The sequence below is a fragment of the Erpetoichthys calabaricus genome, chromosome 11, assembly GCF_900747795.2.
Source record: "Erpetoichthys calabaricus chromosome 11, fErpCal1.3, whole genome shotgun sequence".
In the NCBI taxonomy this organism is placed as follows: domain Eukaryota; kingdom Metazoa; phylum Chordata; class Cladistia; order Polypteriformes; family Polypteridae; genus Erpetoichthys; species Erpetoichthys calabaricus.
In genome coordinates, this window is record NC_041404.2 from 122,215,455 (window position 1) to 122,243,408 (window position 27,954).

The 27,954-nt window shown below is 36.6% G+C and overlaps 1 protein-coding gene across 5 annotated transcripts in view; it reads right to left on the reverse strand.

Moving 5' to 3' along the window:
- Nucleotides 1–9,712: 9,712 nt before the first annotated feature.
- trim105 (tripartite motif containing 105) overlaps nucleotides 9,713–27,954 on the reverse strand; it is a 61,914-nt gene continuing 43,672 nt past the window's right edge. Inside the window, exons 3-7 of one of the 5 annotated variants that reach the window (XM_051934103.1) lie at nucleotides 22,214–22,309; nucleotides 15,255–15,488; nucleotides 13,247–13,266; nucleotides 10,965–11,080; nucleotides 9,717–10,811 (exon numbers count right to left, since the gene is read on the reverse strand). In XM_051934103.1, the coding sequence (XP_051790063.1) occupies nucleotides 10,267–10,811; nucleotides 10,965–11,080; nucleotides 13,247–13,266; nucleotides 15,255–15,488; nucleotides 22,214–22,309 (1,011 nt within the window). In that variant the 3' untranslated portion in view covers nucleotides 9,717–10,266. Of the gene's footprint in view, nucleotides 10,812–10,964; nucleotides 11,081–13,246; nucleotides 13,267–15,254; nucleotides 15,489–22,213; nucleotides 22,310–27,954 lie in introns of all 5 variants that reach the window. The other 4 variants (XM_051934102.1, XM_051934104.1, XM_051934105.1 and 1 more) reach the window with 4 other exon arrangements.

Sequence of the window (27,954 nt, forward strand, 5' to 3'; positions counted from 1 at the left end):
GGCTTTTCAAGAGCACACTCAGGAAATGGAGCGCCAGTGAAGACACATGTGAATACACAGGAAAGGTACTAAAGGTACAAGGCAAGCGCTAGTAAAAATGTTTTAATTATTCTACTTCCTATCCTTGACAGGTACAGTGGCTAGTTTTTAATAAAACAAACTGAATTTCCAAGTTAGTTTTGTAATAGGATATTGATTTATGTTAGAAAAAAAAAAGACAACATAAAATTGATTTTCTCTGTCACATCTTAAAGGTTCTGTGTGGAGTGGTGGCTCTGAGGGTAGGGATCTGCACTGGCAATCGGGAGGTTGCCAGTTCGAATCTCATAAATGCCAATAGGGACTCTGCTCTGTTGGGCCCTTGAGCAAGACCTTTAACCTGCAATTGCTGAGCGCTTTGAGTAGTGAGAAAAGCGCTATATAAATGCAAAGAATTATTATTATTGGTTCTCATCATGCTCCACTTACCCTGGAACTTGGAATTTAACTTGAACAAGGCTGCTTAGCCTATGATTACTAGCAGTATAAGATTTTAAAAAATTTATTGCTACAGAAATTGGTAGTTTTGTACCAGTGATATTATTTTGTAGAAACAAATGTGGGAGCTCTGTGGGAAACACTTAAAGTATGTTTAGAGGGACAAATAATCTCATACCCAAGCTCTGGAACTCCTTACCTTTAGTGGTTAGGCAAGTCACTTCAGTCACCACATTCAAATCACACCTAAAAACGCACTTCTTCACATTGGCTTTTAATTCTTAACCTGTCTTATTCCCACTTGCTTTTTGCTATTTCTCTGTTTTATTGGGTCCCCTGACCTGTTTTTTAGTGTCTCTGTTTTAATTCTCTCTTAATGTTTGTTTTTAATATTTAGCTTTTAGTCTTGCTTGTTTTAACTGTACAGCGCTTCGGTCAGTTGTAATGCTGTGTTTTCAAGCGCTTAACAAATAAAAATGGTATGGTAATGGTATGGTATATTCTAAACACAACAATAAACTGAAAAACAGAAGAGCAAAAGTGACTTCTCAAAAATCGAAGACAACTGTGCAAGAATACCAACTACTGAGCTCCCCAAAATGAGGCTGAAATTGTAAACAGAACTTGATCTGTTCACTGCAAGAGACACAGAATAACTGTTCCTTAGGTCTCACCATTTTCATTAAAAGTCTGATAAAATGCTGGCCCAATAAATACATAAGAAAAATCTTTCCAATGCTACCTAAGAAACTTTAGTGGCAAAGAGAAATAAATTACATAAGAAAGAAATACAAAAGAACACCCTATAGCTGAAAATGTAATGGCTAGATTTTTTTAATAGAATGAGCGTATCACAGTTCCCGGCATCTTGTATGAATGAGTTAGATAAACTTAAAAGGCTCTGCAAGACTGCAGCTATTCCCCACGGAGCAGAACAGTTACTTGTGTAAATAACTATACAGCAGTATGTTATAAAAACTCTTTGCTAAATTAAAATCATAAATGTCATCCATTTTCACAGAAAATGTAACAGTTAATCTTCTAAGACACTATTCTGTTATATATAATGGTTTTATTTATTGCTGGACTCATTTTGATTAATATACAGTATTTGTGTGTTTTTTAATTATTTTAACAAAGCTATTAAATTTTAAAGCTTTGTTTATATTTTTGTGGACATTTTGTTTTAGTTTTTCAACCTTGTTCACAATATCATATAAAACAGTGTTCACATTTATCATTCTCAAAAATTTTCCACGCATTAGCTGTTTCAAAATCTTTTAGGGTCTTAGGACCTTGAGCTGCGGGAAACAGTTTTGTATTCCACTCAGGTGACTGCAGGGCTAATATTGGTAGCATATGAGATCACTGATTGCATTCCAGGCCAAATATTTACAAGCATTTTAAAATGAATGATTTACCTATTATACTTGCTTCAGTTTGTCTTGACCTGGATTTATTTTTAAACTTTCTGCTGTTTCTTTTCGAATAAAATGTAAAAAAAAAAATTGAAACATCATTTTGAGGATTTTAGAAGTTAAGGAATCTGGTTGTCACATTGGTTATTGTATCTGATACATTTTAAGTGTGTTTAAAAGTAAAGAGGTTCTCCCACAATACCATCTTTTTTTCATAATTGCTGCCGTTATCTTGGGAACCTGTAGTTAGGGATGTGTTCACGAGTTGCTGAGAAATGTGTTCCAGAAGTTGGGCTAAATTGCATCATCAGCACAGCAACGGTAACATGGTCATCATCATCCACGTTTGTGAGTACAACACAATACCCAGCATTTTTTTGTTTGAACATTTAAAAGAAATTCTAGTTTTAAGCTCATTTCTTCCCCTTGATTAATATGTACATTTAACGCTACTAAATCTTGTTTTACCGGTTTTGACCTTGGCTAGTTATTTTTTACGATTTATCTACAGATAGATCAATCTCTGTTCAAATCAAATGCTGCTCTGTGCAGTCAGAACACAGGTGATGCTACAGTTGTGACAGATGGCTGACAATGTTAATATTCAACTCTTTAATAACAAATTTAGAAACATATATGCCAGCAACCTTATTCAGAAACAGCAGACTCTATTCAATTAACAAGATATTAATCGATCAACACCTAAATGATTCTGGCAAATCAGAGGGTGGCAACCTTGTCTTCACACACAGGTTAGGTTAGGTTAGGTTAGGTTTCTTTATTTAGTCATGTTTACACAGGAAAACATGAAATTTGCCTTCTCAGTTGCATCTAATAACAAGTAACAGACAGAATGAAACAACACATACAAATAGAAATAAGAAAGGTTAAGGTAAGGCAGTTAGATAAAACATATCTATACCAAAAAAAAAAAAAAAAGGTAACAGGATATATATCAAAACCTTAAACATTATCTCCAATATTTCTTATTGAAAAGTCGTATGGCACTAGGAAGAAAGGAGTTTCTGGAGCGATTTGTGTTATATCAGCTTGGTTAGTGATAGCACAACAGCAGCAACCACAATTTATTACACAGTTTTAAAAATATTTTCTGTGCCTCATCTTAAGAGATACATGCTACAAAAAGAAAGATAATAGTTTGGACAAATACTAGCCCAGTTGTAATACTAATCATAGTCTAAAATGTAGCATATGCAACAAAAAGAAGGGTTTTAGAAAATCAGAAGCATGAGGGCGTTAAGTCTAGTTTTTATAAAGCAATTATATTAGCTGCATTATTTGCCTACAAAATTACTGAAATGTTTTTATTGTTCTGTCTTCATTGTAAAGGGCCTTATAGTGGTGTGTTCTTATAATAGTGCAATACTGTATAAAATAAAATTTGAATCAGCTTCTGCTAGATGATGGTCGTAATTGGATAATCAGATGTGTCTCTATATGCTTTCATTAAATGATTTCTGAAAAGGGAAAAAGGCGAGGTGAATTTGTAGCAGTTCCCTCTCATAATCTTCTTATATAATATGCTACCGTGGATGTCTGTTTGTCTGTCCAGGATTTTAAATCACAAACCATTTGAACTATTGACCTGAAATTTGGTATGTGACATCTACTATCTGCTTTAGGGGTGATGATTGACCACCAAGGTTATTCCTCTTTTTATTTTTATTTTATTTTATTGTAGAATCAACTCTCTGCAGCAGCCAGCAAGCATACCAGCGCCGTTCTGATTCCCTACCCTATTATTTGGAGGATCAGTATATGAAGTGACAGAGTACCCTTTGCATGTTTTATTAAAAATATTAATATAGAAAAAGGGCAATCCTAAATGGAAATGAATGAATTATCAATTTTTTCAGCTAAAATGATGGTAATTATTATTGTCTTAAAATACTACATGTCAGTTATTTTAACAGACTCATTATCCGGATTGTTTGCCTTTCATTTGACAAAATCATCAAACCGAATCTTATGCTGCAAATGAAACACGCCTTAACTGGCTTATAAATAAATAAATAAATAATGGTGAATTTTTTGTGGAAACCCACACACAAAGGAGAGCATTTTAATGGAAGGGCAGATACGTTAGCTAAAGAAACATTGAATACAATTGAAATAAATTGTGAGGTACCTTTAGGCAAATATGATCTTAAATTTCAAATTAAAAAAGGAAGTTTTTAGGGAATGATAAAACCTTTGGTAACAAAGTGTAAAAGGAATGCATTTGTTTCAGAGTAGGGATAAAAGTAAATACTGTCCTCAAGTCTGAAAGGAAGGAATCATTATATAAGGATTAAGACTTGGACATTTTACTTTGAATCAATATTGTTATCATATTGGCTACCATAAACCGATCAATTGTCATCAACGTGGTACTAAAGAAACATTAGAATGTCATATAGTCTATTGCTTGAAACAGTAGGTTAAGACAAAATTTGATTTATCATAAATTCTAGTAGTGTACAAAATTACAATTCTAATAAATAAAACTAGAACCTCCATCCAGTAGATGGCAGCAATGGATTGTTATTCATGATCTCAATCTGCCTGTATTTGAAATAAGGAGAAGATTCAGAACTTCCCAAAATTATGGGTTTTTTGGTTATAATATTAGCTGCTTGCCACCAGAGTTTCATTCAGAAATATATTCTATGGTCCACCTCCTGCTGGAAAGTAAAACTCCATCTCACCAAGCAACTTTACTTTGGAAATGATAACGCTGAATGGAGGATGATTTGAAACATAATGCAATTTTTATTGAGCTGCAGGTGGTGCCTGACTATGTAGCAAGCCAAGAAGCAACCATGCATAGAGTGTCTATTCAATATTTTAAAAGTGTAATATGATTTTCTTGGCGAAAAATCTGCATGCATGCTTTTGTGAAGTTTTGAGTCATGAGCCATTAAATAAATTATGTGTGTTACTGTTTGAACCTGAGGAAGGAGGTGTGCTTCATGGGTGACTGGTTAGCAATGACTACTCCTAGTTAGATCAACAAAGTTGTATCCGTGCCTCTCTATTTTCGTGCTGAGATTATTATGGTAGTAACACTGTATGAGAACACTTGCAAAATGTGTCTAACACCTTCTGAATGTGCTACATATGTTTTCACAATGTGTAATGCATGGTCAAAATGAAATTTTCTCTTACAGAACTTGTCACGCTGACAGAATTTTGGCAGTAGTGCTGCGTAAGAACACAGCTAAAAATCACATTACTATAAAACCCTTGCAAAATGTATTGCTCATGCTCAAATGGGCTAGGCATGCTTGGATCACTTGTGCTCAAAGCATAATATGTGCTTTCAAATTGCACAGCGCTCACACACTGAATTTTTCCAGTAATCTGATACCATATAAGCACTCCAATACTAGGAACAAAACTACAAACCACTAACAACAGTTTTCGACATTTCTTTGGACCAAAAATAACCATTTACACCTGGCATCATGCCACCACCCTGTATAGCAGGCAAAATAATAGCAGTTTCACAAGCTAGAAAGTAAGAGTAGGCTGGATGTTGAACAAGCTGTTTTCAGAAAGAGTGAGTAAGCTTTGAAGATACAATCAAGGTGTGAAAAAAGTACATTGATGAGCTCCTAAACCTGGAAACACTCCTTAGAAGTACTAGATGGAGTTGAGTACATCACTGTTGCAGAGGTTTCTGCTGTGACTAAACAACTCTTTACCAACAAGCTCATAAGGGTGGGTATGACCCAATTATAAATCCTGTAAGCACCAAATTATTCTTAGGGGTGTTTTTCCTAAAACACCTCTTCAGATGAGATCAGTGCCTCAGGAATGTCCAACTGGAGTGGTGGTCCACATTTTTCAAAAGGAGGACAAAAGAGTATGTTCTGTCGTTGGTGAAGCACACTGCTCAAAGCAGGCACTCGGAGACTTAAGGATGTGCAGGCAGACATAGTACTCTTTATTACAAAAAGTACAGGACCGTCTCAATTCAAAGAAATGAGCCCAGAATCAAGGGTGAAACCCATTTTATTACATTTCTTATCATTCTGACCATTCCTCATTATTCTCCTGACTCTAAGGACTCAGCCACCTCCCACCTAGGCCCAACTCAGACACCAATATTTTTCATAGGGTTCACGTACAGCCACCTGGCCTTTTATTAAAGACCATTAAAAAAATGAGCAGAGCAGACACCTAGGCAAACAACACTGAATAATCAAAGGCTTCAAGTACTAATTAGTAAATAATGGATTAATTAAACAATTAGAACACCTGGAAAAGTAGGATGAATATCAAGATGGAAATATAGTTAAAAAGAAAAATAATACATTATTCCCATATAACTTCTTGATACATTTTAATATTTTTTTAACAAACTTAGTTTTCTAATTTCTATATTGTTCCCAAATCACAGAACATGGGAAATAACAATCCACTTAATTAGCCCAGGATTCCAATTAAAAGCAGAAGCTGGTTGGAAAAAAAAAAACCTGCAGCCACAGTGAGTCCCCAGGACCGAGTTTGGCAAGCACTGCACTATTGTATAGATTTTATCATTTATAATTCCAAAACCCAAGAAAAAACAGTCTGCCTCCCTTGGAAAGCCTATACCTGGGTATTGGAAAAGAGGGTGCTGTTATACAAGAGGACCAATGCAGATCCCTGCTTTTCTGGCTGTGGAACAGAAAATGAATTCTTTACACTTGCGTAAATATAGTATTTGAGGTTCTTGTAAAATTGCCACTCTTCTCTACATATTATTAGTGGATTTGGAAAAACCTCTAGACTGTGTCACCAGCACTATCCTGTGGGAGTTTCTTCAGAAATATGTTGTCAAGAGTCATTTGGTCCCTGTCTTTGAAGATCTAGAATTGTGTTTGCAGATGTTGTGCTAAGTCAAGTGCATTCAATGTAGGTGTTAGTCCTTTGGCAGAATTCATCTTGCTTCCTGTTCTGTATAGCCAAGGCTTGGACAGTATCCAGGTTGGGATCTTATGGGTTGTATCTGTGATGTTGGCAGATGATGTTGTTTCTGTGACTTCTTTAGACTGTGCTCTCCAACATGGATGGAAATATTGCACAGCTGAGCTTGATATGGCTGGGAAAGGAATCAGCACCTCCAAATCTACGTTTGTGGTCCTTTTAGGAAGGTTTGTTTGTGTTGAGGTAAAGAGTGAGCAGCTGACCTAGGTGGAGGAGTTCAAATTCATTGTTGTCTAGTTCATAAGTGAGAACAGGTAATTAGGAGATTGACCAACAAAGAAAATGTTATAGGCCACAGTTTTAAAGTGGCAGGTAAGTCTACAGATAAAAAAAGTTTGGGTTTAAACATGCTATGCTAAAAAACTCTGTGAACAGAAGGAAAGGTTGAGATTGTGAGTATAAGATGAAAAAAAAAATGATTCCCCTCCACAGGATTGTTGGGCGAAAGTTCTGAGAAATGGTGAGGAGCTCATCAATATGGCAGAACATAAAGGAAGAATCTCTTCTTCTCCAGATCAAAAATGAGGTGGTCTAAGCATGTAGTTTGTACACCTCTTTGTGCCTCTCACAGGTTGTATACAAGGCAAAGCCCACTGGGACAGGATCCAGCACAGACACAAGATGTAAAGATGCGGAGGCCTAGTCAGCCTTGCAACCTACAATAGGATAAGTGCAGTGAAAATAAATCAATTAATTTTTTTTTTCAGGTAGTTGTCATTTTAAAATTAGACACAAGTCAAAGTAACAAACAACTCAACAACTAACTCAGGCCATCTTATATTTGTGTGTGTTCATCATGTAGTACCTGTTTTATGCATTTTTTATAGGTTTGGAAAAAAAGAAATAAAATGAAGAACTGAAAGACTAATCTGCTTAGTACACAGAACATTTAAATGATGTCCTCAGAACATGTAATGTTTACAAAGTTTCATTAACAGTAAGGATCTTGACAGGTTATAGTTGTTTATAGTGTCAATTTATGTTAACTCAAATTTGCCAAAAATTAAAATGACAAGTGATCTTTGAGGAAGGTAATCAAACAAATTTGGGAACTTGAAAATTTGATTTTGTGCCATATTGCTCAACACAGAGAAGCATGTTGCCCACATGACTTACTTTTTGTTTGTCAGCTGCTTTAAAACTAGTCTGGGGCTTTCCCAACTTCTGCTTAGTCAGATTAACTACTCCAGTCGTCTGGTGGAAATTGCATTAGTGTGAATTTATTTCTTTGTCTTCTTGAAACTATTTTACCTTTTTAGTCAAAGACAATTGTGTTTTTCTTGTAATATCACATATTTCCAGAAGGGTTTGAGCAATCCCCATGGCTAGGCTTCATATGGTACCTTTTAAGAGTCTACCAAGTGACTTTTAAAAATTGAGGCTTGAACCTGCAACTGTAACCTTCCACACCTCCTTAGCTATTAGACTGCAGTTCCAGACACATTTTTGCATCTCTCCCATGAACAGTACAACTGCTTTTACCCTTTGTGGTGAAAGGGGTTTGTTGCAAAACAAGTTTAAAAAAAAAAAAGTAAAGATGAAGTTCAGAGGTTAAAGGGAAGAAAGACATAAAAGAAGTCAGGAAGGTGGATGAGCTAGTGGCACTTTGGGGAGAAGGCAGGGGATTGGGAAGTGACTCCAAGATGAGCATGCCAGCCAGACATCGCTTGTGAGGCAGGGTCGCACCTGTACTGTACCCGAAGGCGGAAGTGGCCAACCACTCTGAGTGGACCTACCTCTTCCTTGTTACATGTTCTCATTTTACTGGCTCTTCTTGGTTCATAACTATCAATGATCCTGGGCTCCAGAGGGTTAAGGCAACTGCAGCCAACCCTGACCGTCACATCCCTCCACAAAACCAAATGTTCTGATCACTATTAACTCTTTCAGGGCTGATGTTGACTTTTGTCAAAAGGAGGAGTTGACGATGGTAATCAAGTGTAAACTGTGACAGAACCAACCGCTATGTTTTAGTAGGACTCTCATTGCTAGAAGGAAAGTTAGCTTCATTGGTTTGACTGAAATTTCCAGCACTTGCGCAAGTACAGTAGTAAGGCACAAACAAGAGCAAAAATGGCACTGACATCTGGCGAGAGATCAAAGCAAATACGTAAAGCAAAATACCCCATGGACGAAACTTTGCCTATTATCTCTGAACTGGACTATGACTTGTCGGACTCCGATTTTCATACAAGTAATCGGAAACGAATGTGAGATTCCAGCTTCAGCTGACTGGTCCCCAGCTAATCATGGTGCTGAATAGGTTCATGTAGCGGACATGCCTACAGCAATGTTCACCAGGAGGACTGCCACTTAACAATTATAAGAGGTAGAAACCAGATGGCAATGCACTGAGACCATGACCGCTGATGATGCTGCCCCAGCCACACGAAGACAGCCTGGTAGCAAGCCTGCCATACATTCTTAGCAGTGGCAGACGCAGCATGCAGCAACAGACATTTTATATTGATTTCTGTGTGAAACCATTGCTTTTCAGAAACTATGCTTTTTGGAAAGAATATTCAGCCCTCAAAGAGTTAAGTCTGTACTGCTTCCTGTGCATATTTATACTAGACATAAAATGAACATCTTGTGCTCCTTAGTTTGTGTTCAAGACTTACTGAATCAAAAAGACATTGCATGCTTAAATACTCATGTTTTGTGTGTGATACTGTGCGGGTGCAAGTACCAAGGATTAACTTAAAAAGAAAGTCAAATTCTCAAGTAATAAATCTTGTGAAAACTGTATATGCAATTTAAACCAGTTCCAATAAAGACAAACAAAAGACATCAGCTCTTTGCAGCATTCTGTTAAATGTATTGACAAATTTTATTTTATTATTAACAAGACTTGGTCATCTCTTCAACAAGTTACTTGCTCTATGGACTTGAGCAGGCCTGTTTCTTCCAGAAAAAGGAAGGATAGCACAGTTATAACTGCTGCTTTCCAACATACTGTACACTAAATACCTCTGTGGAATAATAATAATACAAATAAAAGACGACAATTTCTTACAATGATTGGTAAAGGGTCAGGAATATAAAGAACACTCCCACAATTCCAGGCAAAAGAATTCTAATGATCTTGCAGATAAACAGTCAATGATTAACTATTTGCATTATGGTTAATATAATGAACATTAAATTACACATGAAGGTATGGCAAACTGCTTCAAAATTGTAATAAATTTAATTTGTACAACAAATTAAGCTAGTGTTACGTTTGAATATGAATATGTAAGCATGTCTAGCCAGAATGGGTGTCCGTACCAACATGAACCCAATTCCGTCACAAAAATGCCCTTACTAGCCAACATAAAGTTCTACAGAACCTCAGAAAATGACATATCCATATTATAGTTTAATAAAAAAGGCTTGTATTTTAACAAAAGAATGGCTAGAGCTGGAGGTGGAATAGTTGCAGAGGTTCAGCATTTGTACCCCCATCACTAAAACAAGTGCTGAAGAAAGGATAGATGGGGCCATTGAAGCTGGTACAGAAGGAGAAGAGCAGCTCCATACGCTCACCATTGTAGAAGGACACTTTCCCCTCCTCGTAATCCAGGAAAACACCCACCCGTTGCAGCAGATGCTTGACGCAAAGTGGGGTCCAAGGCTGTGTCCCTGCCCAGTACTCATTCTTGTTTCGTAAACGGATGGTTAGATAACCATTTTCAGGACACAGTTTGACTCTTGCCTTCCGATCAACAGACTCTGCTGCCACACCAAGGTCCCATTTGGTCTTGTTACCAACATGTACTTCCCAATAATGTCTACCACTACTAAAGCTCTGAGCTGCAAGGACATTCACACTCTGTATAAATCGTCTGGGGTGCTGGGTGCTGCAAACTTTTTTATTGCACTCCACTACTGAGAGTTGGTCTGATGATAGAATCAAGTTAGGATGAGCAGTATCAGGATCAAAAGTCAGGTGAGTCAGGCCTACAAAATTGAACAAAGTCATATAGTGTTACATGTAGCAAGAAACAAACTGCATGAAAATCTATACAGACTGCTTGAATTACACTATACATTTCTAGCAGCCAATTACAGGAGGTAGGCCACATTAGCCAAATGAACGATTGTTAGATTTACCTGGTTTAATAAGCTTTATCATTTTCTTCCAGACAGCAAATTGTAAGGGTCCACTATATTTACTGATAAAAAAGGGCACATCTGCCTTTGGTTCTTTTCCAACCTCTGCAACAGACCTTGAGAAAGTAATATAAATAATCAAATGTGAATTTCTGTTATACAGTCTAACTGGTCTAACACATTTCATAAGGATATATGCCAAAACTGACAGAAAATGCAAAATTAACTATGTGAACTGACGTCCCAGGAGGTGTTCTGAAATGCATTCTGGCTACCCTCTGCTTCCCAAATGGGAATGTAAGTTCATAGAATAATCACACCAACAGAAATAATGCATTTTAGTTAAATATCTAGAATATGAGTGGTGAGACATTTGGGACTAGCATTTCATTACACTCATTATATCCATCAAAGAAATCTAAAATGTTTTAGTTAACTATTTAGATTAGATTAGATAGAACTTTATTTGTCCCTAGGGAGAAATTTGGATTTTTACAGAAGCTCTTTCAATAAATAAATATATAGAAACACACACACACACACACACACACACTATGGTCTGAACAGAATGACTAAAAAATTAAGACAAATTTTAAAAGCAACAAAAGAAAAACTTCTGAAATTGTCAGTCTCAGTGAGGCACTACAAAGGTGTATAGCCGTTGGTATAAAGGAGCCCCTGTTGTGTTTCTTCACACACTTCTGCTATATAATTCATTGTCTGAATGTTCTCAGTGTTAGTGTGCCAGAAGTGGTAGTGGGTCAGTGATGGTCTGTGGAGGCATATCCTTGGAGGGTCACGCAGGCCTTCACATGCTAGACAACGGCACCCTGACTGCCGTTAGGTACCAGGATGAAATCCTCAGCCATTATCAGACCTTACACTGGTAGAGTGGGTCCTGTGTTCCTCCTGGTGAAGGACAGTGCTTGACCTCATGTGGCCAGAGTGTGTAGGCAGTTCCTGGATGACAAAGGCATTAATGCCACTGACTGGCCCGCACATTCTCCAGACCTGAATCTGACGGAGAATCTCTGGGACATTATGTATCGGTGCACCTGACGCTGCCAGGTAGTGTTACAGACTGACCAGGAGTTCAGTGATGCACTGATCCAGTTCTGGGAGGAGATCCCCCAGGACACCACCCGCTGTATTATCAGTAGCATGCCCAGACGTTGTTGGGAGTGTATGCAGGCACATGGGGGCCACACACACTACTGAGCTACATTACGAGTTGCCAGTAATTTCAATTTTTGACTTTGATTTTCAGTGTAACATTGAATCTAACCCTCAATGGGTTGATGATTTTGGTTTTCATTGACCTTTGTTACATCATTTTCTTATCTATAAATTACACAGTATTACTCAGTAAAGATTTTCCACTTGAATATGTTGCTCATTGAGATCCAATTATGTGATTTAAGTGTTCCCATAATTTTTTTAGCAGTGTATTACAGAAATTTTAAAACCAAGCTTGTTTTACATTTCAGTTGGCCAACAACCTGAAAACCTTCATATAACTAGCCAATATTAATTTGTTAAATATTTTGACAACAGCAATGGCAGCAACTTAGCAAAGTCTCTGGAGTTTATTTTACTGGGTTGAAAGGCAGCTTGCTACATTTACAACTAAAATTACTTGTAACAATTAACATTATTCTTTAATAGTAGAAAAAATACTTTTAAATAACTGTTGACTGGTTTTCATTGTGACTGACAGTCAATGTCAAATTTTATTGACGGGTGTATTTCTGTCTGACTAACAGATGTCATTACTTTTGCATCTTCATGCATTTTTTCATAAAATATTTGATAATAGGCACATTCTTGATTAAGCTTAAAAATTCAGGGTTGAGGACAGCTACAGCTAATCTCTATAACACTAGGAACAAGGTGGGAAACAGCCTTTGACAGGCCTCCAGCCTATTGCAAGGCACACATCTACATTAACTCACACTACAGACAGTTTTAAAGTTCCAGTTAATGTAATCTGCACGTTTCTGTGTTGTGGGAGGGAAACCCATACAGACACAGAAAGAAAGTACAAACTCCACTCAGAAAACAACCTAGAGTGTAATTTAAAAACAGGACACAGTTACTGCATTTCCACACTGACCCAATTTTAAAATAAAAAAATAAGCAGACATTAGTCTTCAGATAATCATTAGGCCAGGCAGTCTTCCTTATTCAACAGGGAAAAAAGGCTAGTTTGAGAAGGTGTTTAATAAACCCTTCCCTATATGGCAGTATTAGTGCAACAACAATTTGTTGGAATAACGACTTACCTAGTATTTAAGTCTGCAACCTGAAACAAAAATTAAACTATGGTTAGTGACTTAAACAAATAAATAATATGCATTACTGTGTAAACAGCACATTGTTATCCTGAAAATGTACTACTTTACCATGCAAATGAAGCCCCAACCTTAAAGTACAAATTTATTTTTTGAGCACAACTAACCAGCCAAACAGACTCCTAGCCAATAAGATGAAGGAATACAAAGATAACAGAAAAGCTCAAATTACAAATTATTTCTGGTATTCAAGCTTTACATAATTTAATGTAAATCTGACAATACCTAAATCATTATTATTAGCAACATATTTAATTTGCTTAAATGAATCAAAAAAATGGCGATACTTGAACTATTGTCAGATTTCAGACAATTTACTGTAATGCAAAGATGAAAGTATTTTAATGGTAATCTGAGTTGCTGTTGACTGCCCTAGACTTGTATAACAGTTATGGACTTATATTAATAATGTCTAATTTAATTGAGTTTAATTTTTCTTCAACAAAAATGTTTTATAACAGCCTTTACCCAAAAATGGCACATTTCTGAACCTGACATTAGAAAAATTGTGACAAGTACAGGCCATTCAGCCCAACAAAGCTCACCAACCCTCATCTTCTGAAACTGTATTTCCTGGTGAAGGTCACGATGACTGCAGGCCAAGAAGGTCAGCCCAGACTTCCCTGTCCCCAACCACAAATTTTAGCTCTGCCTGGGTTTTGCACTTCTTTTGTATATTTTGACAAATATGTACAAATATGTACACTGTCCACCTACTATGTATTGTTCAAGCATTCAAACAGACTATTCCCAATTTATCTATTGTTTTGTCACACAAGGCAATCGCCTCATGTACATTTCTAAATATCTTTTAAACTGATGAACACTGACAGAAATTGTTGAATCTGTAAACTGGTATAGTTTATAACCAATTGAAAGTTTTAAATATTAATCAACAGACATACACTAAAAATTATAGCAAAATTATACCAAGATCAACTGATACAAGCAGTATATAATCCAGATAGGATTACATTGTAAATGACTGTAAATTAATCCAAATACTCCTTTCCATGACGTATTGCAAATCTGAATCAGTCCAACGGTGTTGCATTTAATCAGTCCCAGCTAGAGGTAAATTTCCCATCAAACCATACCCAGCATATCTTGCTAATTATAAGAACTTTTTTTTACCATCCTTAGACAGGGCAACAGTCCATTGCAGGCCTTATTCCACACATCCACATGGGGCTAATTTGGACTCACCAAATAACCCTGATATATTTTGGCCATTTCCCTTTTTAAGTCTTTGTTTCCTGTGAGCTTGCTAGAAGTGAAAAAAAAGCCTGAAATCACTAGAGGCTTAACAAAAATCTTGCATCTCCAAATCCACTAAATAATACAGTAGCTTGCTTGACTTGTTCAGGCATATACTAAATGGAAGATAACACAAGTCAGGAGAGCTAGCCGAGTAAAATTACTTATACTGTACACACACTAGTAAGAAGCCTGCATTAGCACTTTTTAAAGTAATACTCAGTGAAACTTCACTAGGCCAGGAATAAGTCCAAATTAGTGAGATCACTTTGGGTCCATTTGAAATCAACCAAATGTTTCATTTTTTTTTACCTTATCCTTGCTCAGTTTTTCAGTACTCCAGTGTAACAAGGTCAGTAAATTGAAGTAAACATGGTGAAGTGCACATGCAAAGTCAACATGCTTAATCACAGTGCTTACACATCAGGCTATAGAGAAAATGCAATATTTTGACTCCAACATATAATGCAGCATCCCGAAATAAAAAAGTTCATTTTTAAATGAAAATCCTGTGAAGAAATTTTAAAAAGTATCATTGTACCCTTTTCCTTCATCTTTCCTCTGTTTTGTTCCCAATTTGTTCTCTGTCAAATTCATCTATAACCTTCATGACTATGTCACTTTTGATAGATGCCCTAAGCAGGAACATCTACTGTATGTGGCTATCTAGCTCTCCACTCACCTCCACCATCAAGTTCTCTTTAATGGCATCAAGTGAGTTTCCAATCATGCTAATTTTCTCCTCAGCCTGCCTCACAGCCTCCTTCAGTTCCTGCATGTGTCTCTCCAGTTTGTTCAGCATTTCATCTTCTTCCTTTCTTAGTTCTTCCAGTACTGCCTGCTCTTCATTATATAGGATCTGGTGTAGGGCACAGAATTCATTTTGTACTTTCTGCTTGAGCTCGGAGGAACTTCTCTACAAAAGAGACCACAGGTTTCATAAGAAATGATCTTGCATATTTAAAAAAATGTTTTAGTGAAGTGTTCTTACTAAAAATATAAACATACTTAAAGAAAGGAAAAAATGGGGATGAGAAATGAAAAACTTATATTAAGCTAAGATAATCTGATCCTCTATTCATAATATTCAGTATATTCATACTACTAGGGATGTCACATTTATCAACACTTCAGTACTAAGTCACCATAAAAATTCCAAAACATACCAGAACTGGCTTTTATACAGCATTGACAGCACAGAGTGAAAAATTAGTACAACACTCATGCATGACTGCAAGTAGACAAATTACTTTGGAAGGCACAATAATACATAAGAAAAATGGGTGGAAAAATTGCATATAAAAATGGCTCACAGTGGTGAGGATATAGCACTGCATTTGTGATGAATGAACAATGCAGAGTTTGCTTTGCTGTGTGTTTGGCAAAATCACTGAACTGCTTGGAAACTTTACCAAACTCCACAAAATGCAGTAAAGTCAACAGGGAAGGAGGAAGTGAACTAGTTGAGTGGATTACAACGGCACAATGATCTTCTAAGTGTCCATGAGGGTTAGGTAACCATTTGCCAACTGTGCCAGAGTGATTATTATGGCCAAACATGGGATCTGTGCTTTGAGACAGTAGTGCTAAAAACCACGACATTGTGCCTCAAACAACAAAAGATGAAGATGGACGATAACCACAAACAAAATACAACAAAAAGCGGATCGCTCATATAAGAGAATCTGAACATAGCACAACAAAAACTGTTTTACAAGAGTTCTGAAATAATGAATTAATGTAAAACTGACAAGCTTAATTTCACATAGGATGCCTTAAAGTATGGACAAATGTAAACAGAGGAAGATATGTTTGGACAGATAAAGCACTAGGGGCCTTGTGTATAAAGCTTGCTTATGTTCGGTAACAGGCGTAGGCCATTTCTTACACAAAAGTCAGAGTTTAAAAAAAAACACTTCTTGGGGTAAAAATTGGCTAAATGGAATGTTTTGACCATCCATAAGTCCTATGCACACTTATGCTGAAATAAGTCGCTAAAACGACAACAACAAAACTATGACATGAACAGAAGAAAGTCTTGTTTCATTGTGTATTTCAGTCACATTCTGCACAACCATTTTGTAAACCTGCAACAGAACAGGGATAGTCTCTTTAATGCAGGCTCCAATTCAGCACACATCTCCAAAATGATGGCAATAGGATATTTAACTTGGCTTGCATGTCAGTTATCATCATGAAAAAGAACACAAATACCTTTAACAATATTTAAATGGTAAAAAACTTGTTTTTAAGTTTGTTTGTCCATGTATTTCAATTATGGTAAAATATGTTATATTTTAAGAAGTTAGAAAATGTACATATAGTGTAATATTCAGGTGCAGCTTAGTTAACTGATTTGAAAGTTGGAGTGTTTTCTGTTATGTATTTGCTTCATTAAAGAGTCCGATATCATATATTTGTTTTTTAAATATTTTACACCAGGACATGTGTGATGGAGATTTGCTCAGACCACCACACTGTGTTTGTATAGGCAGGCATAAGTTGCAGCCACAAACTTTACTGTTTCATTGTACAGACTATCAAGGAACTGTTTGGCAAAGAGAAGCGAGTTTCAAGCATGTAAAAGAAGAACATACTGTATGCAACATATTCAAGTAGAAAATGCCTCTCTCAGACTAAATCTGAAACAGTCAGAGGAGGAGGAGGAGAGGATGGAAGTATGCGCTGATGGCGCACTACAGCACCCGCCACATGACAAACCACCTGGATTAAGACCCGAGTGAAGTGGGTGACACCTCAGCACCACACTGGAACAGTGTAAGGTTTTTTAAGGTGGCTGGAGTGCCAATCCTGCCACCAACCTCTAAATTTTCCCTGTAAGTTGGAGGACCTGCTTACAGGGCTGGATGCAGATTAACGTCATACCCAGTGAACTAACCTGTAATTGAAATTGAACAGAGTATTTCTCTTTCTGTTCTAAAGATTGACAGTGTGCAGTTATGAGTTGTTTTGGGATGGACAGATAATAGTAATTTGTTGATCCAACCATCCACTAAACCCACTTATCAAGGGCAGGAGAAAGCAATGGCATGAACACACACACGCACGTACATCAGGGGACAATTTAGCATTGTTCACCTAACCTGCATGTCTTTGGACTAAGGGAGGAAACTGGAGCAAACCCCTGCGCAAACACACACACATCCAAACTCCAAGCAGGGAGGACCAGGACTCCTTACTATGAGGTGGCAGCAGCAGCAATACCACTGTGTCACTATACTATGCACCTAACTAGTTAATTAACACATTTACATTAACTGTGGCTTTAAAAACTGAGGAAACAATACCCTTTATTTTAGATTTAGTGCACTTAACATAGTGCATTTGTGTTTCAAATGTCATGAATCTTATTTTTTTGGTGTATATAGCATTTTTGCCTTTCTAGTGTAAGGAAAACTTTAATATGGAATCTATGAAAGTTTTTTTACACATAAGGCCCCAGGTGTTTGTGACTTTTTAAATTTTTTTTTTTTTTAAATTGTGACATCTGAAAATTTTAAATTTGAATTAATCTGATTCATCTGTTAAATATTACTCTTTAGTAAGTTTTTAAAACAGTGTGATCACCAGGGTGCTCCAGCAGCCCCAAACACCCAATACAACAGACACTAGACAGAAGTACAGCAATACACACATTTATTTATAGTTAGAAACACTTTCCTTGTGTTTCCCCACCAATGCACAGTCCCAGCACAAAGTACAATACACTGTTAAACACAGCAGTTCTACTTCCTTCTGTTCGTTCTGCCTTCACTCCTCCTCAGGCAAGCGGCAGCATCCTTTCTCTCCCATCTCTGGCTCCTCGAGTGAGGTGAGTCAGCTCCTTATATGCTGCACCTGACAGCACTTCAGGTGGCTCATCAGCATTATTTGGAAGTACTCCCAGGTGTTCTGGAAACACAAAGTAGGGCTCTGTGGCTCCCCTGGTGGAACCCAAAAGGGCAATGCCAAACTGCAACTCCTATGGAACCCCGCAGGAATCCAAGGTGCCGCTGCAACCCAGAGGGGCTGCCATCTAGCGCTCTGGGGTGGCAGTGTCCTGTGCACGTCTACTCCTTCGGTCCCTCCAGTACATTGGCCCTCCAGACAGAAAAGGGCCGTAGCAGTCCATCACACCAGCTAATTATGCAAATATAATGTTACAATTGCAAATATTACAAACCTAACAGAGTGATTTTCTGACTAGTTAGAATTTAAAAGCATTTATTTGAAAAACAACTTTAAAGAGTTTTGTTTAAATGAAAATATCCTGAATTATCTTGGACTTCACTAATTTAGCAGTAGATAATATTGATTACATTTGAACTTTTAGTATTGATTTTAAGCAGTATTTTTCAGTTGCTAGAGACTAAATGTCAAACAAATTTAGAATGTGTTAATGATAAAATAAATCAGGTAATTCATGATAACATTCTTTATAAACCCTATACTGAAAGCCCTGCAAGATTAATACCCTGCCCTGCCTATCACATATTAAAATTCAAGCGCTGTGTTGTATTTTGATATTTATGAATGGCAACACTAATTTACTTAAATGATAGTTGGGTAACTACTTGATGGATAGAAGTGCATTTTAAAGTTGTTTTTACTGTTATTTATATATCGTATTATAGAAAAAGGGACAATATTGTTTACTTTAATAATGAAGGTACTTTTATTTAAAAGTGGTTGAATGCGACTACGGTTTTAGCTGTAATATTAAATGGATATCAAGTATTGAAAGATTTAACTAGTATTTTAACTGAATGCAAAAACTCTGGAATTGTGACATCTCTACATACTACTATATTATGTCTCTAAGAACCACTCTCAAAAGAGTATTTAGTATTTTTTCTATGTACACATTACACATTTGAATAGCTTCTTTTGTTTTTAATTGTATGTTACTTTAACTATACTTTATTTGTGCATTTAGAGTGAGCAATTTTATATTTAATTGCAGGGGGTTTAACTGAGACGTTTAATTAAGATGGGGGTATTAGCACTAACAATAGAATAAAAAAAAAATCAAGTTGCTCAGGGAAGAGAGGTCCGTATGAAATTGCTATTGAGTCCTCAATCAAACTTAATGTGCACTTACTTGCATACTGTGTTTAGTCTCACCATTAGCAGGACAGGCTCTCTGGTCATATTTCTGATCTTTAAGGCATTCATACTTGACAGCAGGAGCAAAGAAGCCAATATAGCAAAACAGTGCCACCCTGTGCATTTAAAGTAGGCAAACTCTTGGGTCGCTCTTTAGAATCAAGAAACTTATTTCTTGATTTCTTATAATATCATCAAAAATGATTGAACTAACAACTAAAATGGAAAAAAAAGACATTTCTGAGGTTAATATACAGTCAATTTCTGAAACATTACATTGTTTGTATGATCAAATATTCCTCAAGACACAAACCCTGTTGTGGAGACACAACTGAGTACATGAATACCAAGTGGCCAAATGTTTTGAGAATGGCACAAATATTAATTTTCACAAAGTTTGCTGCTTCAGTGTTTTTAGATATTTTTGTCAGATGTTTCTATGGTATACTGAAGTATAATTCCAACTATTTCATAAGTTTCAAAGGCTTTTATTGACAATTACATTAAGTCTATGCAAAGAGTCAATATTTGCAGTGTTGGCCCTTCTTTTTCAAGACCTCTGCAATTCGCCCTGCCATGCTGTCAATCAACTTCTGGGCCAAAACCTGACTGATGGCAGCCCATTCTTGCATAATCAATGCTTGGAGTTTGTGGGTTTTTATTTATCCACCTGCCTCTTGTGGATTGACCACAAGGTCTGAATGGGATTAAGGTCTAGGGAATTTCCTGGTCATGGACCCCAAATTTCGATGTTTTGTTCCCCAAGCCAATGGTTGAGAGGATGTTTTGGTACCATTCTTTATTTGCAAATTGCAGAGGTCTTGAAAAAGAAGGTGCAACACTGCAAATATTGACTCTTTGCATAAACATATTAATGTAATCCATCCATCCATTTACCAACCCGCTGAATCCGAACACAGGGTCACTTATGAAATGGTTGGAATTATACTTCAGTATGCCATAGAAACATCTGACAAAAACATCTAAAAACACTGAAGCAGCAAACTTTGTGAAAATTAATATTTGTGTTATTCTCAAAACTTTTGGCCACGGCTGTACAGTACAGGATCAAAGGAGCAGTTGGCACATTCCTGTCATCTTCTTGTAGAAGGAGGGAAGGTACTTGGCTGTAGGCACCCCAGCATGTCCCAAAATGAGTAAAATAAACTAAAAAAATCTGCAAAGAATATGTAACCACAGTCATATGTCCTCAACATGTCCCCAAACAATCACTTATAACTAATAAGAATTAGTTAGTTCACCGCAGCATCATAAACATAATTATGAACTGACAAGAGAGATCACCTGAACAGTAGAAATGTGTATTATTTACACACATACATAAAACCATTTTTGGATCTATTAAATTATTAGAGAATCAACAGACAAGTAGTGTAACTACTGTGCATAATCCAAGTTTGGACTACAAGAAATGATGTTGAAATTGTTGTTAATATTTCACAATTAAAGACTGTTGAATATACAGTAGATTCAGTTACTTCAAGACTAATTTGCATTAGATGGAGTATTGACAAACATTGTTTTTACATAAAAAGTGACAATCTGGCATCACCGCTGCTCCAAAGCCCTGCATTTGAATCTTGCTGTGCACATTTCCTTGTGTAAAGTTTGTACCTGTACCCCCTGTGAGGGCAGAATTCTCAAGGTTTTTCGTCAACACAAAAAGACACATGGTTAAGGGATGATTAACCTGGCACATTGAGTGAGGGTGCCCTGCAATGGTTTGGCTTTTTGTCCATGGTCAGTTCTTGTCTTACGAAATGGCTGCATCCATCCAAGTTACAAGTAATAGCATTTATCTTTTTCTTTTTGAAACAAAAGCCTCCCTACTTCCTTACAAGGCTTATTTTTTAATATTCACATGGGTCTGCTAAATTTTTGTTGGTATGTAGCAAGTGTTTGTGTATGTTACAAGGGGGCAATTATATTTTACCAATTTTTTAAATTGTCTTTGTCATTATCAGGATTCCCATACATTTCCAGGGTTCTTTTTTTACTTACTAATGAGCATGACCATGATCATGGGTCTCACACTGACGTCTTCTCAGCTTTTCAGCATTCAGTGTTGTTTAGCCTGAAGTCTACTCTGCTTCTCATTAATTGTTATTATTAAGAAACTATTAAGGGAGAAAATGCCCTTAACTCCATCCTGATAATACAACAGATGAATTATTGGGAAAATGAAAAAGGTGTTTAACATCTAAAACTATGGCATAAAATCCAAATATTTCTAAATTTCTTAAAAAATGTAAATCTCACACCACTGCAAATTTATGAAGGGTTACAAAAGAAGAAATTATAAGATCAGTTAAGTAAACAATGAGATCAATTACAGGTTAAATCACTCAATTTTCTGGCTGGCTGAAGTAAAAACCTGCCACCACAATGGGATTGCAAGGACTTAACTTGAGAAGCACTGATGTACCATGAAGAAGCATGATTTGTGTATAATTTGGGTAAAACTTTTGCTACAATCTTACTATAAAGGGACCCACACAAAATGAAGCTACTCACCATCACAAGATTAATTTTCTCATCATCTCGTCTCATCATGCTAATGTACTCTTTGCTTTTTGCCTGTTCATTTCTTAACAACTCCTGCAGATGCTTCTGTAAGGAAGGCAAACAAAATAAAAGTATAATGAAATGCTCAACCAAACACCCAAGCACTTGTTACTATAGCCTGGTTCTGGCAAATTACTAGTTACTTTAATGCCATCCATTTTCATAATCATTAGCCATCTACCGAGTTTAACTGATGGCAAGCTAACAGCTGAAATCTGCCTTAGTCCACAATGAGCACCCAGACAGAGCTTTATATCTGATGACTAAGAAAACCAAAACAGTTTTAAAATAAAACTGTACCTTTGTTAAAATTCTGCAATATACAGACTTCTATCATTAGATATATTTCTGAGTAACAGGTTGCTGATTTCAAATTAACAAAACGCCCAGAACATGTCTACAGCAACTTTGGAAATATTGGTCCTAATAAACTGATGAACTTGATCTATTTCACTCCAACCACTAATAATTTTTATTTCAGGGCCTCACCTAGAAAATGTAACGGTTTTGAGTAAATTTAGACATTGTAGCAGAATGTGGCAAAATGTGCCACTGAAAAGGCTATGCTCACAGGGGTTCTTACTATAAACCCACCACTGATTCTCTCTAGTCCTTACACAAAACCAAAAACGCAAGCAAAGCGACATCTTGATGGCTAGAAAAATTTAAGACTTATCAAGGCAACATTAATGGTATCGTGTCAAAATAAATGTCTTAAGAATAAAATTTGATTTGATATTGTGGTCCACATATTCGGGTATGGAATGCTTGGCATTTACAATTAGATAATAGTTTCAACTTATTTTAGTTATTCACTTAGATTCACTTAGCACTAGAATCCCTGAAGCCTACGAAAAAACTCCCACTATCCCGGCACACCTAAAATTCATTCACATCTCTCCATCAGTGTCTTTTGTTTTGTACTGAAGTGACTTTAGCTGCAGGTGGAAGCTCCTGTCGCACTCTACGCAACTGTAAGTAAGTACTAATTTCCTAATAAAGTACATGTGCAATGCTACTTCTTATTCAGGAAAAGATCCCAGTCGTCCCCCAGGAGAAAGACTTTCCGAGACTAAGTTCATAAAGCCTGTGAAACCGTTTCTGGACAAAGGCAGAACCATAACAACAGGAGCTTCCACCTGCAGCTAAAGTCACTTCAGTACACATGTACTTTGTCAGCATGCCCGTGTCGATCAAACACAGGAAACTCTGCAGTCTACTTGTCACTTTACGCTGTAGGAAGATAAGTAAATAAATCAAGGTAAATAACATTCAATCTGGCTTTTACATAAGTAATATGTACAGTAAATGTTCTTAATATAAAGACCATCACAAAACATAATCACAAATAGGACTTTGTGTAATACTTTGACAAGTTCAGTAAGCCTTGTTTTTTCTTTGAAGGACACGTGTGGGGCAGACTGAGTGGCAGGATGACGCCTGACCTGTTGCTGCCTCCATACGGTGCCATCTTTTGCCTTTATGTCTGGTGCAGCTGCGTTGTTCTTATACGTGAGTGGATGTTACTTGCGGGGAGGGCTTCTGTTCTCTTTCTCCAATGTAGAACCCTCATCCTCATCTGAGTTCAACTCTGTAATAGTACGTCTTTATTTGAAAATATGCAGTGTCATATCAGGGGGAGTGTGAATGTGAACGTGACTGAGAGAATAAAACTGAATTTAAAAAAACGCTAACTTTTATAAGTACTATAAATTTACACCAGCTGTTACAGAGTCAAATCAAATGTATATTTTTATTCTATAATAGTAAGAATAAGAGTAGCTCACTACTCAAAGCAGATGTCCCCGGGTCGAACCCGGGCACATCTTGATTATGAGCCAGCAGTTCTTACCACTGCACCATCCAAGCGGTTAGGTCAATGCCGTACCCTAACCAAACTTCTTTTTTCTACAGTTATATTCTTGAATAAAAGCACACTTGTTTTGTTATACTTATACCTTTTGTGAAAGTGTTTATTTGATATTGGGACTTCAGTCTTCACACATTATACACTTCATGTCTACATTTTGTCAATTACAGTGAAACCTCGGGTCACGAACGTCTCGGACCACGTACAAATCGGGTTACGACCAAAAAGTTCACCAAACTTTTGCATCTGTTCACGACCACACACTCGGGTGATGAACAAGTCAGTTTCCCTTCCGGTTCGTACGCGCCGATGATTTCCACACGTGTTCAGTCTCTCCCTGTGTATTTGCTGTGAACTCTTTGTGCTCTATTTCGATTCCCTTCCGGCTCGTACGCGCCGGTGATTTACGCACATGTTCAGTCTCTCCCTGTACCTGTACAGTACAGTACATTGTTCTCGGTCAAGCATGCATCGTGCAGAGGGACTTTACCTCAAAACTGTAATCTCCTCTCCACTCAGGTCCTCCTCACTTCCTTCATGCCTGAACTCGACTCATGCAAGGTTACTGTCTTGGTTGTTTATGGTTAATTTTTGTATAAATTACGGATTTTTCAAATGTTCATTTTTTTCCCTGTGCTTAAAACTCATTAAAAAAAAAAAAAGTGTTTACAGCGATTGGTTTGTAAGGCTATTAGCGTGAACTCCTGCAATATTACTTTCTTTGGTTGTTTATGGTTGGTTTTTAATAAAGTTCAGATTTGTTCAAATGTTCCTTTTTTACCCTGTGCTTAAAACTCATTTAAAAAAAGTGTTTACAGCGATTGCAAGAGTTCATGCTAATAGCCTTACGAACCAATGTTAGTTCTCTCTGTTCAAGGTTTTCTCAGTGTTATTCAATGTTTTGACATTTAGTTTACTATTATACTGTGCATTCTATGGTATAATTAACTATTTTTGTGCTTAAAAACTTTAAAAAAAATATTTTCACATTCAGCTTGTACGGTCCAGAACAGATTAATTCTATTTACATACAATCCTATGGGGGGAAACTGCTTCGAGTCATGACCAAATCGGGTTGCAACCAGAGTTTTGGAACGAATTACGGTCGTGACCGGAGGTTCCACTCTATTACCAAAATATGAAAAACATTTCCTTTTTAGTTATGTGTTCAATATATTTCTTGCATTTCTCTTATTTCCTGTCATCCTAAATTTACACAGATCGTTGTAGACATGGAACACACATGAAATGTGTAAGTTCCAAATAATGATGTATTATTTACCCTATACAGCTCCAGGTACCTCACAACCAGATAAACAAGACTTGAGCTGTGAGAACTTTTTTGCTCTTTCTGAAGTGTTGGGGGTGGGGTGGGGGGTAGAATAGCAGGCTGCTTGATGCTTGTGCTGATCGACACATTTACAAAACAAAAGATGGAGAGGTGTGAAGGAATTTAAATGTAGCCCAGGATTATAAGTTTCTTCATAGGCTTCAGGGATTCTAGTGTTAATGGGAGTTCTTTTCACTTTCTTCTAACTGGGGTGTGGTGGCATTCATCTTTTCACAGACATAGCTGCCAGGATTTTGAACCACAAATTTACTCTGACTGCATCATAGTAACTGTGTGCAACAGACACCAGATACAGCCAGTTGCAATGCATCACTCACTTTTTATATCAAGTCCAGACACTGAATACCAAAGCATAATCTGGCTTTAGAGAATATTTTTCCCTTTAAAACAGGTTGTGTTAATTTTTAACATTTGTAACGTGTTCTCTCCATACATGACAGATATTTATATTGTTATTTGCGGTTAATTCGCCATCCCTATTTCAAACCCCACGTTCATTTATCAAACTGAGCTGGCATACTTAATGTTCTCCATGACTTGTAGTTTTAAAAAAAAAAAAAAAAAAAAGTGTGGACAACTTAATCAAAAACCTTTTAAAAAGGTATTATATTCAACAAGATTATTAAAATCTACAAATTACAACACTGCATTTCCATCATTGCACAAAAGCAAAAACACATTCCGAACTTGCAAAAACGACAACCAACAAGAAACATATTTCAGGATTATAAAAATGAATGACTTTCTTCCATTCACCCATCTATATTTTCATTCTTTTACAGATCTTAACCTAACCCAATACCAGGCAGAAGTCAAACCCAGGCACAAAATGTTTCAAAGAAGAGAAAAATAATAGAAGAAATTAAAGGGCTTCAACATGACCATTTTTCAACCTTCAAAAAAAGCTAACTAAAGAGATCAAGAATTAGAAAATGTTTTTAAGCTCTCACAAACATATGCAGTTTTTAATATCTGGAAAACATTTGAGGATTAAATTGCTTAGAGATCTTTATATAGACAACATCTTTACATCCTATGAAAAATGACATTCCAAATTTAACTTTCCAGCAACATATTTCTTTCACTATCTTCAAATTAGAAACTTTGTCAAACAGAGCCTGCCCGATTTTCCTTATCTCCCACCTTCCTCTATGCTGGAAAAAATATTGCTCGGTCTCGAGGACTCAGACAGCATTTCTGCAATATATAAAAATATTTTATAGTCCCTCCCTTTCTAAAGATCCAAGAGGACAATGGGAAAAGGATCTCTCACTCAACATATCAGAAAAGGAGTGTAAGGTAGCAATGCAGAGAATTCAAATGAGCTCCATATGCGCAAAACATACAATTATTCAACTCAAAATGATATATCGAGCACATCTGTCTCACTTGAAATTGTCCAAAATGTTTCCAGGGCAAGATCCAACCTGCAAACGCTGAAATCAAGTTCCAGCCTCACTGGGTCACATGTTTTGGGCCTGCGCCAAATTAACATCATTCCGGACAAACATTTTTAAGTGCCTTTCAGACAGCCTTGGTGTCCCAATCCCTCCTAATCCATTAATAGCTGTGTTTGGTGTTCTTACAGATGGGTTTAAAGTGGAGAAGGACAAACAAACTGCGATTGCCTTCAATACACTATTGGCACGCAGACTTATTTTGCTAAACTGGAAGAATCCTAACTCTCCTCTTTTAAGTCAGTGGGTAACTGATGTTTTATATTATTTGAAATTGGAAAAAATCAGATTCTCACTTAGAGGATCTATGCAGCACTTTTTCAAAACCTGGCAGGATCTAATCAGTAATATTTTAGAATAAGCTCTGAAATCACTGAGGAAGTAGATTCTCGTCCCATTTTTTCTTCTTCTCCATTTATCTGTATCCACCTATTAAACTCATCAATTTATTTATTTTTACTATTTTCAAGTTTTATTCCATTGGCCATGCTCTCTTTCTCAGGGGTGGGGGTTGATTTGTTTTCAATCCTATTTTTTTTTTGTAAAAAATTAAAAAAAAAAAAAAAAAAATGTTTGGGCATACTTTGAATGGAGTCTGATGACAGATGCTCTGTGTTGAACACAGAATTGCTGTCATTTATATAATCTGCTCTGCAATTTATATAATCCAGTTTATAGTTTTTATTTACACATTTTATAGAAAAAGTGTTTTTCCTGTCTTCAAACGGTTACACTTCACATAGAGTATAAATGCAAATAAAGAAGCAAGATTCTTAAAATATTCCAAATGTTAAATGGCCTGTCAACTTGGTTGTATATCTAATTTGTTCTACACCACTGTCCCTGGGTTCTTCTCTGATTCAATAGCTTGAGGTTCAATCAGATGTTCTACTTCACATCAGAATTATTAATCTTGTGGTGGCAGATGTCATTCTCAAGTGAAAATACACATCTGGGGACAATCTGTTAAAAAGTGTGTAGTGAATTGCGACAAAATCCAGCACTGAAAAGC